The sequence below is a fragment of the Physella acuta genome, unplaced genomic scaffold, assembly GCF_028476545.2.
Source record: "Physella acuta isolate Inbredline_101_S28 unplaced genomic scaffold, ASM2847654v3 ptg000017l, whole genome shotgun sequence".
Lineage (NCBI taxonomy): Eukaryota > Metazoa > Mollusca > Gastropoda > Physidae > Physella > Physella acuta.
In genome coordinates this window covers 3,595,170-3,612,655 of record NW_026731537.1, presented here as the reverse complement: position 1 = coordinate 3,612,655, position 17,486 = coordinate 3,595,170, and the positions used below count along the sequence as shown (strand labels likewise).

Below are 17,486 nucleotides of genomic sequence, written 5' to 3'. Positions count from 1 at the left end.
TCAAACTAGATTTAATGATGGAACTAAATGTTAAAACTCCAATGCAAAACAGAATTAGTTTTAATGGTAGGTTAAAATTTAAAATGTCAAACTAAATTAAATGTTTAACTGAAAGGTAAAAATCCTAATGTTAAATATAGCTAGATTGAATGATAGAACTTATAAAGGTAAATATTGAAGCATCAAATGCCTAAATGTGAAAAAAACGTTCAATTAAAAAATTTTGCAGTGAGTTGTACATAAATAAATTGTAAAAGTGCTGAACCATTAACAATTATTTAAATTTAACTCTCAGAATTCTTGTCACTTATTTGGCAACACAGCCAGTTGGCCAGATAATCATGAAAGATATTGAAACCAAAAAAAAAAATTTTTTTGCTCAACTGGTAGAAACCAAAGTTTTTAATCAAGACATTTAAAAAAATTGTTAACAAAGAAAAAAAAACAACTAAAAAGTCTTCTTACGTGACTGGATATTTATAATTCATTCTCTTAGATCAGATTTATTTTAAGATGAACATATTTGTTTCCCTACTTCTAATAAAAACACAATTAAAAGAAACAGTACAGAGATGCGACTTGATATTTGACCAATAAAAATGTTGCTAAAAACTGGTATAAAAAGTAATATCGTTCGTGTTTTGATTCACTTCTAACAAAAGTTAATACAATGTGCTGAAACTTATGAACAGGCATTGGTTAAAAATAGCAATAAATTTCTTTAAAATGTGATTACAAGTTAAAATGTCTTTAAGTATATAATTTTACTGCAATTGAAAACTCACACGAAATGAAGAAGAAATATGATGGCATTTTTATGTTTTTGTTTGGCAACCATTCAGGTTTTTTCATGGTTGTTTTTCAAATTGCATGTTAAAAACAATTAAACTTTTCAATAGCTAAAAGAGTTGATTACACTGTCACTCAGTTCTATTTCAGTGACTCATTAACTACATATTGCTAAACATGGTAGCTATATTAACTTTAGTGTCTTGTTAGCTAACAATATCTGTCCAGCAACACTCACATTATAGCTCACACAACCTGCTTGATAAATGCTTACAAAAAATACATCTGGTTAGAAGGTTTTAACCAAGAAAATACATTATTTATTCATTATAAATGGTTTGGAGAAATACTTCAGTTTTAGCATTATTACAATGATCAACTTATATGAGAATTTTATTGTGTTAATTAAAATATATGGTTGCAAAATTGTTTTAAAAATTTATGAGACTGATTAAACCAAATACAATTTACTACTCCTATATTTTTATCACTGTTCTGGAAAATGAATTAATTAAGAAGCTATGCTTTTGCAGGAATTGTTCATTTTACACCGCTAGTATAAATCTAGTAAATTCTGCTACATTAAAAACAGTTCAAATAATGTAAATACATACAATACATAATATTAGAAGCCAATATTAAAAAAAAAAAAGTAATTCACGTGATTCACAAACTAAATATATAAATATTTTAACAACCTTTAGTTAATGATTAACCAAGGAAAAAGTTATTATATTGCATAAGATTTGAAATAAAGTTAGGTGATGAAATCTGCAAGTACTTTGGCAATGATAAACAACTTTAAGTACACATCAGCTGCTGTCAGCTGTCAACATGTGATCAACATGGGCTTCAGTGAAAATTTGGTCTATCAATTGAAAAAAATCTGGCGAGATTTAAATATTCAATGAAAGAGTGTCTTCTTATAATGCTTTAATTTATATATATAGCCAGATTTTATAAACTGATAGACCAAATAATGATTAATTTTTTAATGGAGATATTTAAAAGTAAAAGAGCTATTTCTTTCTTTAATATACACCAATATACAGATTGTAGTTTTATTTCTTTGATGAATATCTTGCATTTTCTTATTTTAACTATCATAAAATCATTATATAAAAGTATAAATATTAACACTAACTTCTTTTTTTAAAAGTTTGTGACTTTTCAAGTTTAAATATATTTCTTCATCCAGTATGTGAGGTAGGAAATTTAAATTTTACTGAACATGTTAAATTCACAGCGCCATTTATTTCAGCCAGATCTCTGATAAGTTATAGTGAATCTTGATATAAAAATAAAAACTTGGGTATGATGGCATATGGATATGACATGGCATCAAATGACACAACACAGGGAGTCATGGCATGACCTAATGACATGATTTAACAGTTGATAAGGCCTTCAATGATTAATATAAATAACATGTTTGTTGCAACTTGGTAACATTCAGATCAGGCCCCCCCTCCGCTACCCCACACTTAAAGAGTTTACAGACCACCCAAGAATTTAATCTAATTCACACTTAACGAGATACCATCTTACTGGACCAAAACGACTCTATAAAAAAAACTGAGCTGGCAAATACAGCAGCTTAATCTCATAATGAGATGGGGGAACTAACTCACATGAATCACACTCTTCAAATAAAATCAGGTCGCTAATAAAAACGATTATCCTCTCGAAACTAAAAGATTAGTTGCTCTAAATCAGCCTTAACAACCCACAACACAATTTCTATGTTTGAAAAAATGTTAACCTAGTAAAATGGTTGAATTATAAAGCCCTAATCAAGGAAGAGGCGTACAAAATGCTGGTTAAGATACTTAAGCTATAAAGGAACTAGATTAAAAATAAAACTGACTACAAAATTTCCTGGACACCTGAATGGGCCTGATCTGTTAATAAGTTAAGGTCATCACATAGTGTATTCAAAGGCCATCACAAATTATTCAAAGGCCATCAACAGAAATCTTTTGGGGCCACATGGCCCGCTAAGTAAATATTATCATACATGTGGCCTGCGAGGTCCCTGCTAAGCTCCGAGACTGCGCGGCAAGTGTTTTTGATGAACTCTCTCTTGGACATTTTGTTCTTGACGTGAGGGCTGCATAGGTCCACAGACAACATGATGAGGGAGAAACACAACACAAAGACAGCATCTGGCGATCATATATTTGAACAAATTGGTCAGATAGGTTGGAAACATCAAATATGGGACAATTGAGTTGGAAACTCATCAACTATTTTATCATTAATTGGTCAGATAGGTAGGAAATTAATAAAATATTTGAACACATTGGTCAGATAGGTTGGAAACACCAATAATTTAATCAATAGGTGGGATACTCAAATACGTGACCATTAAGTGGCCGGATAGGTTGGACATACATTTATAAGATGTTTTTAAACAATATAGTATTTTGTTTATAATATAAATACACTGGAAATGTTTTTGCCAAATTCTGCTTCTTCTATTAGCACCTTTTAGTTATCTATTCAAAGTTTTGTAGACTATATGGAGGTGGTGATTTTAAGGTTAGGGTTAAGGCTAGAGCTAGGTTTAGCTTTTCACGAACTAAGCTCGTAATAGATATGGATAAAGGTTAGTTCAGTTAAACCACAGAGTGGGTAATCTTTACCTTTACTCAAGCCAAGCTTAGGATTACAGGCACAAAACCGCTGGGAAAAGTTTTCAATCATGATCGTCAGAATGTCCCCTCTCTCTTGAGGGGCTGAGACCTCTTTAAAGAATTTGCGGAGTGCGTTGGGAAGGAACTGGTTCTGAAAGTTCTGGAGCTGCACAAGTCGTTCCAGAACATCAGGCCTGTAAGAATTAAATGTGTTGGGTAAATAAGTTTGTTGATGGAATATATTTGTTGATGAAATACAATGAAATATAATGGTTGATGAAATACATTTGTTGAGGAAACACATATGTTGATGAAATGCATTTGTTGATGAAATACATTTGTTGATGAAATACATTTGTTGATGAATTACATTTGTTGATGAAATACAATGGTTGATAAAATACATTTGTTGAGGAAACACATTTGTTGATGAAATACATTTGTTGATGAAATATATTTGTTGATGAAATACATTTGTTGATGAAATATATTTGTTGCTGAAATACATTTGTTGATGAAATACAATGAAATACAATGGTTGATGAAATACATTTGTTGAGGAAACACATATGTTGACAAAACACATTTGTTGATGACATACATTTGTTGATGAAATACATTTGTTGATGAAATACAGTTGTTGATGAAATACATTTGTTGATGAAACTACACTTGTGACTAAATACAGTTGTTAACTACGTACATTAAAAATTAAAGAATAAAAGCATTAGTTACATGACCAGAGAGCTAGGTCCCACTCACCTCTGTTGTAGAAATTCTAGTTTCTTAATTGGCCACAATCTCTTGGTAGTGTGGAGAAATCTGGCGATGTCTAAAGGTTTATCCTCGATGATGTTCTTGGATGTCAAATAATTAATTCCCTGGAAACAGAAACAATCATTATAACCATGCTGTATACAAATATATAAAAATATATACAGTGAATTAATTTGCTGTTATGCTATTTTTTAACCCAAGCGCTGCTGTTTAAATGAATGCATTTTGTAAACCAGATAAATGTAGTTTAGTTTTGAAAACATATAAGCTTATTGATAATAACTTTTGGGCATGAATATAGATAGAGCTGAACCACTAATCCCCAATTTACTTAATCAAGTGGACATCTCAAAACAATGATCCGTAAGCAAACATTCTATGTGATAATCAATATTTAACAGGATTTGACTTATGATGTTGGGCACTTTATGAAATGGGCATTAAACAATTGAAACTTACAGCAAAAGGGTCTGTGTTGAAGGTCAAGGATGCTTCATCCAGCCACATAAAAAGTTGTTTGTAGGAAAAGGCTCCAGGTTTTCCATTCTTGTAGATGCTGACATTTCCCCAGCAACTTCTGCACAGGCTGGAACCAAAACATCACACACATATACAATACAGACTTAACATAGAGCTGACACATTTACTATGTAGACTTAACATACAGCTGACATATTTACAATGTAGACTTCTACGTTAACATAGAGCTGACACATTTACAATGTAGACTTCTATGTTAAGATACAGCTGACACATTTACAATGTTGACTTCTATGTTAACATACAGCTGACACATTTACAATATAGACTTCTATGTTAACATACAGCTGACACATTTACAATGTAGACTTCTATGTTAACATACAGCTGACACATTTACAATGTAGACTTCTATGTTAACATACAGCTGACACATTTACAATGTTGACTTCTACGTTAACATAGAGCTGACACATTTACAATGTTGACTTCTATGTTAACATAGAGCTGACACATTTACAATATAGACTTAACATAGAGCTGACACATTTACAATGTAGACTTAACATAGAGCTGACACATTTACAATGTAGACTTAACATAGAGCTGACACATTTACAATGTTGACTTCTATGTTAACATAGAGCTGACACATTTACAATATAGACTTCTATGTTAACATACAGCTGACACATTTACAATGTAGACTTCTATGTTAACATAGAGCTGACACATTTACAATATAGACTTCTATGTTAACATAGAGCTGACACATTTACAATGTAGACATCTATGTTAACATACAGCTGACACATTTACAATGTAGACTTAACATAGAGCTGACACATTTACAATGTAAACTTAACATAGAGCTGACACATTTACAATATAGACTTAACATAGAGCTGACACATTTACAATGTAGACTTAACATAGAGCTGACACATTTACAATGTAAACTTAACATAGAGCTGACACATTTACAATATAGACTTAACATAGAGCTGACACATTTACAATATAGACTTAACATAGAGCTGACACATTTACAATGTAGACTTAACATAGAGCTGACACATTTACAATGTAAACTTAACATAGAGCTGACACATTTACAATATAGACTTAACATAGAGCTGACACATTTACAATATAGACTTAACATAGAGCTGACACATTTACAATGTAGACTTAACATAGAGCTGACACATTTACAATGTAGACTTATCATTGAGCTGACACATTTACAATGTAGACTTCTATATTAACATACAGCTGACACATTTACAAGTTCATGTCGAATTTAAAAAAACATCAGACACATCTACTAGTGCATTTAAAAAATACTAGACATCAGACACATTTACGAGCATTACCATACAAGGGACACATTTAAAAGCTCACTTCTAAATTATTTGCCTAAAAATGGAATGAAGACAAACTAAAGGGAACCCTTTTTACAAATATTTCAATAACCATAACACTGAATCCACCCCACATTTTAGGTATAGTACAACCTTTACCCAAAAAAAATGTTAACTAGTAAATGCATTTAAAAGGAATGCTTAAAATCATTATTCATCAAAAATGTAAATATATAAAATGGCTTTCATCTGTAAACTTAAAAAAAGGTAATAATGAATAAGTAATTAAAAAAATGGCCACCTTTGCCACAAAAATTCATCATTGGCCAAATGCGACCAGACACACGAGGCCAGACAAAGATCTGTAGCGTCCAGATGGGAGAGCACCTCGAGTCCTGGATGTCAGTGATAAAAAAATACTTTAGGTCAACAAAATTGGTTAATTCTAGCTGAATATTAGTAAAAATATATTTTAGGTCAACAAAATTGGTTTATTTCAGCTGAATATCAGTAAAAAAAATAATTTAGGTTAATAAAATTGGTTTATTTGAGATGCATATTAGTGATAAAAAATTTAAAGTCAATAAATTGTTTTATTCAAGTTGAATATCAGTGAAAAAATATTTTAGTTCATCAAGAATGTTTTATTCACTCTGAATATTTTAGTTCATCAAGAATGTTTTATTCACTCTGAATATTTATGCCAACTGGGATAACAAATATTTTAAGTCAACAAATTTAATTTTATTGGCTGTGAAAGAGGATGGGAGAGAGCTTGCAAGGCCTGAATGTGATGACAAAAAATAATGTAGGAAAACAAATTATTTGAAATCTAGAGCAATAAAAAGTCAGCGGTCATTTACTATTTTCAAGAAGTGTCTTGCTAGAATTGCCCGAAAGGATCATTGCTATGCCTTTAGCAGATCAAATAAAAACAAAGAAATGTTTCAAAACTATTTTGGTACTCTGTCTTTCATAAGATGGTGTGTTGGAGGGGGAAAAAAACAGAACTGCTAACCACAGCAAGTTTTTCTCCATACTGGAGTTTGAATGACATTATCTCTATTTACACTACTGACCATCTGGTCTAAAAGGTTACTAGTAGTTTTACTAATTTATTACAGTATTTATTTAATTTTACTCATCATCTATAATATTCTTCTGTTTATAACAAAACTATGATATTAATGAGTAAAAAAATAATTGGATTTAATTTTAGTGAATCGTACAAATTATTGTCTACAAATGTGTACTACTAGTAGTTTTACTTATTTATTACAGTTATTATTTACTTTTACTCATCATCTATAATATTCTTCTGTTTATAACAAAACTATATGATATTAATGAGTAAAAAACAATTGGATATAATCTTAGTGAATTGTACAAATTATTGTCTACAAATGTGTACTACTAGCAGTTTTACTAATTTATTACAGTATTTATTTACTTTTACTTATCATCTATATTATTCTTCTGTTTATAACAAAACTATATGATATTAATGAGCCAAAACCAATTGGATTTAATCTTAGTATATCGTACAAAGTATGATGAAAAAAATATCTTGTTTTGTAAAGCGTTTTGCTGGCTTCAGTTTTTGTTTTGGCTTATGAAATGCAGCACAAATTGATCTTACGACCATCAGGCTTAAAAAGTAATTCATCCCAACTCATCAAACTTTTTCTACCCACCTATTTCAGGGGGTAACTCCGCCAGATCAGGAAAGCGTGTACTAGAGCTGGAACTTCCCCTTGGGGTAATCTGACGATCTTCCCATCTTGGAAAGTCTGTGATGGGTAACCCAAGAAAATCCTGTGGCCTCAATCCTACCTCCTGAAGTCTAAAATATTTTACAAAAATAAAAACACAAAGAATTATTTGCTGATTTTTAAACCCTCACCTATATTCTTACAAAAAGCCACCCATACCTTTCCATAATTTTTAAAATGCACAAAATCAATGCTTTGTTACACATCTTGAACTCTTCCCACCTGCACTGATTATAAAGGTCTTAACCCCTGCCCTTGTCCGAGGTGTGTGACATCATGTAAGGGTACCCTGTATACTACTGATATTATCTTTATAAGGCATTTTTCACAGAGGCTGAATGTGAAAATCAGAAATGATTATTACCAATTTTTCGAAAGTTTATACATATAATTACAACATTAATGAAAGAGGAGAAGACTTACCTTCTGATGACTTGTCCCATGAATATTCCAGAAGTTTGAAAATTCCTGTCTGCTATAAAGAATGATGTAAGGCTATTTCTGGAACAGATTAATCAAATCCACTGTGTGATTTTGTGACCGTTTAATTTGACTGAGGTTGGTGATGACGAAGATATTTCCAGACAGTATATAAGATCCAGAGAATGATTTTGTTGACCCTTGAATTAGACAGAGGCTTTATGAGGACAAGGCAGCTCAAATTTTGGCCTGAAGATTCATGGTTATGCTGCAAATTATTAAAAAAGAGGATTAATATAATTATAAAGTTAGACATTAATTATTATCACTTAAAATGATGTTAACTAAGGATTTAATTATTTAAATTGTAGAGCTTCTAAAGTTACAGATGCTCATTATGTAGTACAGTGAGGGCAGAAAAACAGTTTTACAGCAAATTACATTGTTTGTCTTGCCTTTCATTGTTGTGATTGTATATACATTTTTTTAGGCATTTTTTGTGTGATGTTTTGTGCTAGGGCTACAGCTGAAGACCAACTGAATGGTTCCACTGTGTCTTAAAAAAGGCAAATACCCACTAATTAACCAGTCACCTTTCAACATGAATTACACATTGCAGAAAAGCAATAGTTGTTTATTTGTTGTTCTATATATATCATTATACCAAGCCACAAAAATTGATTATACCGCTGTAGTAAGGATAAGACAAACACAACATCCACATATGGGACTATGATACCATAACCAGATTAACTCACCATCAGCTTACAGAATTAAAATTTCAGGACAAGACAAATTCTTCATGTGCAGCAAATGGGTTATAGGTATAATAAAAACATTCTGTAGTTGGTGTGAAGAAAGACATGGAAATTGTGATGTAATTTTATGTAGGCCCTAACTTATTCCAAGGGGACGGAGTGGTCAAGCGGAAGAGAGCTGGACTGCTAACTCGTAAGTCTTGAGTTCGAATCCGGGTTCAAGTCAGTAATTCGTCCCTGAGTTCACCCAACTCTGATGGGCACCTAACTCACGTAAGGGAAAGTAAAGGCGGCTGGACATAGTGCTGACCACACTATCTCTATGCCGAGGTCACAGAAACAAGTGAACTCTACTTCACTTGACCTATAAACCGTCATATTTGAAAGGGAATTTTTTTTTTACCCAACTTATTTCTACAATGATTAGGGTGCTAGTTTAAATCAATTAATGTAATTTACAAATTTCACCATTAACCCTAGCCCTAACATGTGCTAACCAAAGTCATAACAGTAACCTTCTAAAAATGATATGAGAAAAAACAGATTTTTGCTTCTCATCCCATAATAACCTCATTTAACATCCTGAATGGTATGGTGTAGATATGTATATTGACACATATAAGAATGGATGCTGCAGGTGACTGTACCAACAGCAGATTAGACAGATAATGACAAAGACAGGTAAATAAATTCAATAAATTTTAACTGAATAATTGTCATGTTTCAACTATTTCATTGAAAAGTAGGTCCACTAAAAGTTAACACACTAATTTTTAAGCTCAAACTGGTTTAGTGACTAAATGAATTCATTTTCATAAATAAATAAAGTTTATTTAGTCGACAACAAAAATCAGCAAAACTACAATTCATTTAGTAGACAACAAAAATCAGCAAAACTACAATTCATTCAGTTGACAACAATAATCAAGAAATACTGGCTTGTTATGTGTGAAAACCTGAGTAATAAAACTAATTTTACAGAAGTAACATAGATGTCCCATAGGGTTTGGGTCAGGGTTTGGGTCAAAGTTCGGGTCAAAGAACAGGGATTCATTTGAGGTAAAAAGGCTTTATAAATGGGTGGGCGTAATGGGATATTGGATTAAGTTGTGCAGCAGACAGACCATTATCCAATGGGAAACTGGGTCTTCTTGTTAATTTTAAAAAACAACCCCAAGCCCTTGCTTGAGTTAGATGTCATTTCTGTATGGCGGCCTGATGACTACAAACTAATGGCCATTATTATATAAAAAAATACCATATAGTTCACTGGCTAACAAACTGAGCTAATCAATAACATAGTTTTTTTTTTCTTCTTCCATTTGTCTCTAGTGTTATGTAGTCATATCAACACTTATTTGGATATTCCTCATACATTTGTTAAAAGTAAACGCTAAAGCTTAATACTAATAGACTTTTCTAATAGACTTGACTAAGATCCTAATAAAAGTAACAAAGAGTATGACTCAACAGTTTTTGTCCTGAAAAGAAATAATTTCCATTTTTCTTTTAGTTTCAGATCAGTATTGTGAATGTTAAGTCAACGTTTGACTACAGAGAGTACAGGTTTACTAACTACAAGCTACTGAAGTGACTGTGACTGTTAGCAGGTTCAGTTAGCACTAGTCAGCAGGGAAGCTGTTGCCTTGGTAATGTTGGCTGGCAGAGAAGACCAATCCACCTTTTCATTTTGCACAAAGTTGAGAAGTCATTTCAAAACTAAATATCATAATAATTCTACAACAATACTGACTAGACTCTAGCAATGAATTCTTAGTGTTTGCAATGTACTTTCCATATGTGGTGTATTTGTTCACTTTGCTGAGTACAAGGTAACAAAAGATAATGTAAGGACTAACATTGTTTATAATAAATCCTTTATTTGATATTCTAAAACTTTGATTGGAAATAAAAAAAATTAATTTTAATCATTATAGATATTCCTGACCATGAAGAAAAATTTATGAAAATAATAACTTGAATGAGACAACAGCCAACACTAATCCGGCCCATTTTGCCTGTAGTGTGGTTGAATTAGAAGAACTCAAGCAGATGAGACATTTGTGCTGAATGGTCAATCACATAACAACACTCCACTAAAACAATTAATAGGTTAATTAGGTAATGTATTGTTTTAGGTAGGTAAAATTTAATACAAGTTTATTGTCATTTATTTGTGTCAAATATAATAGATAGGCCTATCTAAATAATAAACAAATAGCTAAGTCTAAATATATTTAGAGTCGTTTCCCCTGAAATTCTAAGTATAATTTACCACAAAAAAAACTTAAATAAACAAGCTTGGTTGCATCAGATGAAAAAAAAGCGCTAATCTTTATTGATTAAGCCTACTGAAAAGTTTTAATAAAATTGTTTAAATACAGGTACATGAAACATTTTTGTAAAAAATCATCGCAAATGATAGATTACCGTAAGCCTAATTATTACAACGAGCCGACCCGCTGCGTATCATACGCCCCTATTTAGTTGTTTTTTTTTTCTACTTTTCAGTAATTTATAATTTGTGAATTCGACAGTACCAATGCTGCCACTGAAAATATGTGCTTAAAAACACTAAACACTCCTCCCCCCCCCGCACGTGAAAGCAGCCTCCTCTTAGTTACCTCCTCTAAGTTTAAAATCGTTTCAAACTAAATTATCTGCCCCTAATAGCCGTCACCAAACCCGTCTCTATGATTGTAAAATGTAAACAGCGTGAACCACAGCTCACCAGACCATGTGAGGGGGTGGGGGTGGGGGGTGGTAGCGATAGAGAGGAAGAGAGGGGACTGTAAGGCGCGCTTGCAGCTTGTTTTCTAACGGCTCCCAGAAGAGAATTATATATATAGATAATAGCATAGCAACCATTTTTTTAAAAAGACATTTTCATTTTCTAGACAACCCATCAATTTTGACAGTTAAAATTAGTAGGCTTTCTTCTTCTTCTTCTTAATTTTAAGTGTTTGAGGGGCTTCCCTTCAACGAGCCTCATCTGCCTGAGGGCTCAAACTTGAGACTTTTTCGGTTCAGCAACCATGAGCTTTACCGACTTGACCACGCTGAATAGGCTTTCAAATATACACGGAATTAAAGGAAGCAGATGTAGTTGGTAATTAAGACAAGGCATCTCAAACTTTAAACTTAATCTTAAACATTAAATGATTAAATATTTATTAGTCTAAAAATGAAGATTGAAATTGTAAAAAATTAATAATTAATATCACAACATAGCGGATAGCGAATAATTGATAAATAAATAGGCTGATGCTAGCCGGAAAAAGATACGCATGCGCAATGGAGAGAAACTACGACTTGCCATCGTGGCGATGTTTTCGATTACTCAAAGGTTGGCCCTAAAATAAAATGAGCTAAACTAAAAATACTAAAATCACTTGATTTTACTCTAGGTCTAGGCTAGATCTAGATACTATCTAGTAGATAGATCTAGATCCTAGAGTAGATTTAGATCTTTAGATCAAATGACTGAAATTGAAATCAAAAGAAAAGAAAATAAGGTAATCTATCGTTTTGGGTACGTAAAATCGCCCGCGGCTATTTATGTACGAAAACGTTACCTCATTGTCAAGGCTTTAATAGAAGTATATTGTCATACTTTTGTGCCAAATATTATAGATTTATGAATAATAAACCTAAATCAATGGCTAAATATATCGATATAGGCCGGAAATTAACTTTAAACAGCAGTGTCTGAGAGCAAGATTTGCTATATAAACAGCAGCCATTTGTAAAATAGAGTGGCTTCCCCCTGAATCGGGCGCTAAAAGCTTATAAAAATAAAACTTAGACAAGATGGCTGCTATAGTAAATGAGCATGGTTGCATCTGTTGGAAACATCGCTAGTCTTCATTTATTACGGAAAAGTTTTAATTCAATTGTTTAAAAACAGGTACATAAATGAATCAAGGAAACATTTTTGAATTTTTTTAAACATAAATCCTCCTCAAAATGTGAAATAATTATTAAAATTTAAGGAGTCACCTGTTTTTCACATTACAAATCGCGGGCGATTTTACGTACCCAAAACGATAGATTACCGAAAATAAATTAGTTTAAAATTAGATCTAGAATCTAGATCTAGAAAGAAATGAATCAGTTTATTCATGAATTTGTTACATTCTTCACAATTACTTTAACAACATACACACCCTTTAAAATGCTTCCATTTAAATCTGAAATAAATGAGTATGAAATATGTATACTCATATTTAATTTCGAACTCAAATACTGTTTAACAATCATGAAATCAAACATTGTTATTGTTTTCCTAATTTTCCAACACTATCATTTTGACGTGGCCTATGGGTGCAATGTAACGAGTAATTTTATTGGATAAAACTTTTAACTATCTAAAAAGTTGAACTTATAGTAATATAAAAATTGCAAGTTTGTAAACAGAACAAAATATAGAATAGTAAAAAAGAACATCTACCAATTATTTAATTATTTTTTTATGTTTCATTTGGGCTAAAAGCATTTTTTTTTTCTAAAGTACCGAAATCCCTATCTAATTTGCGGAAGACGTTTTCCATTGAAGATTCGAAAAATATTTAATATGAATTATAATGGTTGCTCCTGTTGGGTTGTGATGTGAGAGTGGGGGGGGGGGGGGGGAGTGGGGGGGGGGAGTGGGGGGGGAGTGGGGGGGGGGGAGGGTGATTGTGATGATTGTGAAGAGAAACGCTTTTCGCTTCGTGAAGGAATATTTCATGACAAAATCATCTACCTCGCGATAGAAAGGAGCAAAGTTGGCACAATTATGTAAATTAAGAAGACGAATAATAATGTCCTCCAGAGGAATTAGCCAAAAGCACTAGCCTTTATTTAAAACGGGACAAAAAAGTTCGGATAATAATTTACTTCAGAAATGCATTTGAGAGCCACGGTGGCTACTCAAGCCATCAATATCAGTGTTTCTTTCAAACATTTTCCCCCGGGTTGAAACTTTCGGGGCGGACACTGTAAAAGTATATATTCTCTACATAAATTATATTTTGTTCGGGGGGGGGGAGTGCTCCGATCATGTGCCACCCCTATCCCCCTTCCCCGAAGCGATGCTTGAAAGAAACTGATCAATATCCATAAGATAAAGGGAAACTGTCCCTCACATATGTGTAAGGTTAAGTTAGGTTATATATGTTTAACAAACAAATGTCATGGGTAAGAAACGAATGGCATGTCCTACAATGAAATGTTATCGACGAAATGGGGCATTTGTTGCACCCTCGAGCGTTACATAAAATTTTTCATTTTTATTTTTAGCTTATGTGAAAACACAACAAAGAAGCTGAAACAAGTTATTTAGGCAATTAACTTGAGTTATGGTTTTTAATTCGCTACTACTTGACAGCATTAACACAACACAGCGCTGCCCACACCATCTGCAGCCACCTAACAAATGAAGATTTGATTGGCCAGCGATTCATTATGTTAAACTATCCTTGATATTATCACGCTCGGCTGCGGACACGTACGTCACAGCGCGTGCGCTAGCGACCTCTGCTGGTCCCAACCCCGCGGGTCAAGCTGACCTGACCAGTGTGGGTCAGACATGGTAGGCTACCCTCACACGTTAAATAAAGGTCAAGCATGCCTGGAGTTTGTTTTTTAAAACGGCATGCTAAAAATGCCATGGTGACAGAAATGTTAATTATAACTTGCACAATGTGTTCACGCAATGCATGTGTGTTGTACGTTATGTATCAATCAAAGTGGGTTGTAATTCTAGAGTAAGTGAACGTAACCCAATAGAAATAAACAGAGATAAGAAAATATGAATCTTCTGTGCAGCGTTTCATTCAGGCATTTCTCCTCCCATAATACGTCCCCGCCCCTGATGCGAAATAGAAAATATAACATTTAGCTTAATAGAAAATATAATATTTAGCCTATATAGAAAATATAATATTTATCCTATAGGCTAAAGAAAATATATCATTTAGCCTATTTAGAAAATATAATATTTAGCCTATTTAGAAAATGTAAACTTTTTTCAATTGTCCGCCCACACCCTGAAGTTTCAAGTGCACCTCCCCCCCCCCTCCGGTTGTTTATGTAGACGAGTGTGTGCGATTATTAGCAATTAAATTAAGTGACGTTATTTTTGAACCACCACCCTTTATCTATGCCATTCCATAAACTGTATTAGCGGAAGGACCTGGCCCTTCTTTCTCGCACACAACAGCAATTGCAAGATAAAACCAACAGTGTTGCTAATGTAACTACATGTCTAGGCCTGAACATCCACAGAGGGAAAAGTAAAATCCTCAAAGTCAATACATCAGTCAAGCAGTATCCCAACAACATTGGCAGAAGAAGATTCACCTACCTTGGAAGCAGTGCTGATAAGCAAGGTGGGACAAAAACCAACATGAAAATAAGGGCGGGCAAGAACAACCAAAATTTGTTGGGGTTCTGGAGATTCAACTCTTAGAATAATTATCCGGGTCTTCAACACACTTACTAGTAAAACCTGTTTTACTCTATGGTGCTGAGACATGGAGAATAACTGCCAGAAATAAGAAGACAATACGGTCATTTATCAAATCAGGACGGAGTTACCGGTGAAGCTCTTGTCAGCGGCCTATGTCCAAGGAGGGGTGACAGGCTAACCTTACCTACCCTACTCCCTCCTCTCTCCACCCCACCTTCTACTCACCACTTCAGTAAATTGCCTTCATCTTAACATATTAATTAGCATTGGCATGTTATAGAAAAATTTATGTTATTATTGTATGGAGTATTTTTTTAGAGACTTCCTACAGGTTTGAATCCATCTAAAACAAGCTTTTAAGTCTATAAATATCCTAGGTCTATTGGTGGTGGCGTGGTCCAATGGTAGAGCGTATGACTTCTAACCCGAAAGTCTAGAATTCCGATCATGTAGGACGTCCCTGAGTCCACCCAACTCCGATGGATACCTGACTCTAAGGGAACAAAGTCGACCGAACGTAGTGCTGACCACATTATCCCCTCGCATGCCGAGGTCATTGAAACACCATTTAGAGGGGTGACACCAAGGCAAAAAATAGCAAAATATATAGAGAAAAACTTGAGGGGGGGGTGCAAATCGAAAGTTTGAGGGGGAGGGGGTGGGGTGCAAATCGAAAACTTGAAAGTTGTCCCCGGGAAGGGTCGCTACGCCTCTGGGGGGTGATACCATTAAGTGCCGCACCCGACCTCGCTACGCCACTGCGAACGGGAATAGATAATGATGAAAATCCTAGGTTTGCTGAAATGTTAACATATAACACACACACACTCACATGAATATATAGTTTTACGTGCAGTGATTGTGTAAGTGTAGCCTCCCTTTATGCACTAGGCTAGTCTTCAAGTTGCTCTTGATGTTTGTTACATGAGCATTATCTCACAGATGATGAAATAAGTGCTATGTTCTGATATACTTGTAGTGCATATTTTAAGTTATATCAAACAGAAACACACGGTTCGACGATTCTGTGAGTAGTGGTTTGTTGTTAAACTATCGACAGCACACTTTTGAGAAACTGTCTCCCCTTGCCCAATTAGTAGTTAGTGAACCTGGAAATTGAACGGAAATAGGATATGACGTAAGATGCTGTAAATGGCCAAGTAGCGTATCTTCGTCGAGCTTCAATTTATGATTTGGGGAAACTCAGCTTTAATGGGTACCCGACACATGCTGCTGGACTAAGATATACATCATTATTTCGTGTGGATTCGCAGTGATGAAAATATCTAAATACAATTGCTAGTATGTTTCATTTCCTAACCCACTAGACCCCCTCGATCCAAAATCATTAGAGTGAAATCTGAAACATACTGTGATAGGGCCGGTGGCATTAGGGGCAGTAACTAAGGATGTCACCACAACCACCTCCAACAATATTTCATTTTTAGATTGGTGTCACCGCTCTCCCTTACCATTTTATTATTTTAGCAGGAGAAAACATAATTTCTACAGTAAATTTTACGTTTTTCGATTTTTCATAAAGGTGTCACCGGTGCGTACCGACCCCCCACCCCCCCCCCCCCACCCCTTCCACCCCCGCCTTGTGACGCTATTAACTAAATGTACAAGCAGACTACCACACACGCAAACATGTCACTGTTTAAAAATAACAATCTGTTTTGATGTGTTTACTCCTCCCCCCCCCCCCCACCCATCTCACAACCCATCACAATACGTGATAAGTAGGACATGGTGTGAAAATATGGTATCGTACACCCCCCCCCCCTCCCCACCACCACCACGTTTAGCTTATATCAACATGTAAACATTTCCTCTTCGCCCATCCCACCCACCCACACCCGGCTTATACAACTGTCACATGAAACAAATGGTATCGCACCAACACATCCGGGTATCGAACGTGATCGTCTGCTCGGACAGCCACTCAGGTGGAGCGGCCTTGACCCCTCGGGTCTACAGCACAGGCGAGCTACACACATACATTAGCACAGGCGAGCTACACACATACATTAGCACAG

At 34.2% G+C, this 17,486-nt stretch overlaps 1 protein-coding gene across 1 annotated transcript; it reads right to left on the bottom strand.

The window, feature by feature from the left end:
* Nucleotides 1–1,225: 1,225 nt before the first annotated feature.
* Nucleotides 1,226–13,319, bottom strand: LOC131938357 (F-box only protein 8-like). Its single transcript, XM_059296377.1, has 8 exons — nt 13,163–13,319; nt 8,242–8,506; nt 7,741–7,889; nt 6,348–6,441; nt 4,662–4,788; nt 4,188–4,306; nt 3,435–3,619; nt 1,226–2,954 (listed from the first exon to the last, which is right to left on the bottom strand). The coding sequence occupies exons 2-8, from the start codon at nt 8,259–8,261 to the stop codon at nt 2,755–2,757; spliced, it is 894 nt and encodes a 297-aa protein (XP_059152360.1). The 5' UTR covers nt 8,262–8,506; nt 13,163–13,319; the 3' UTR covers nt 1,226–2,754.
* Nucleotides 13,320–17,486: the final 4,167 nt, after the last annotated feature.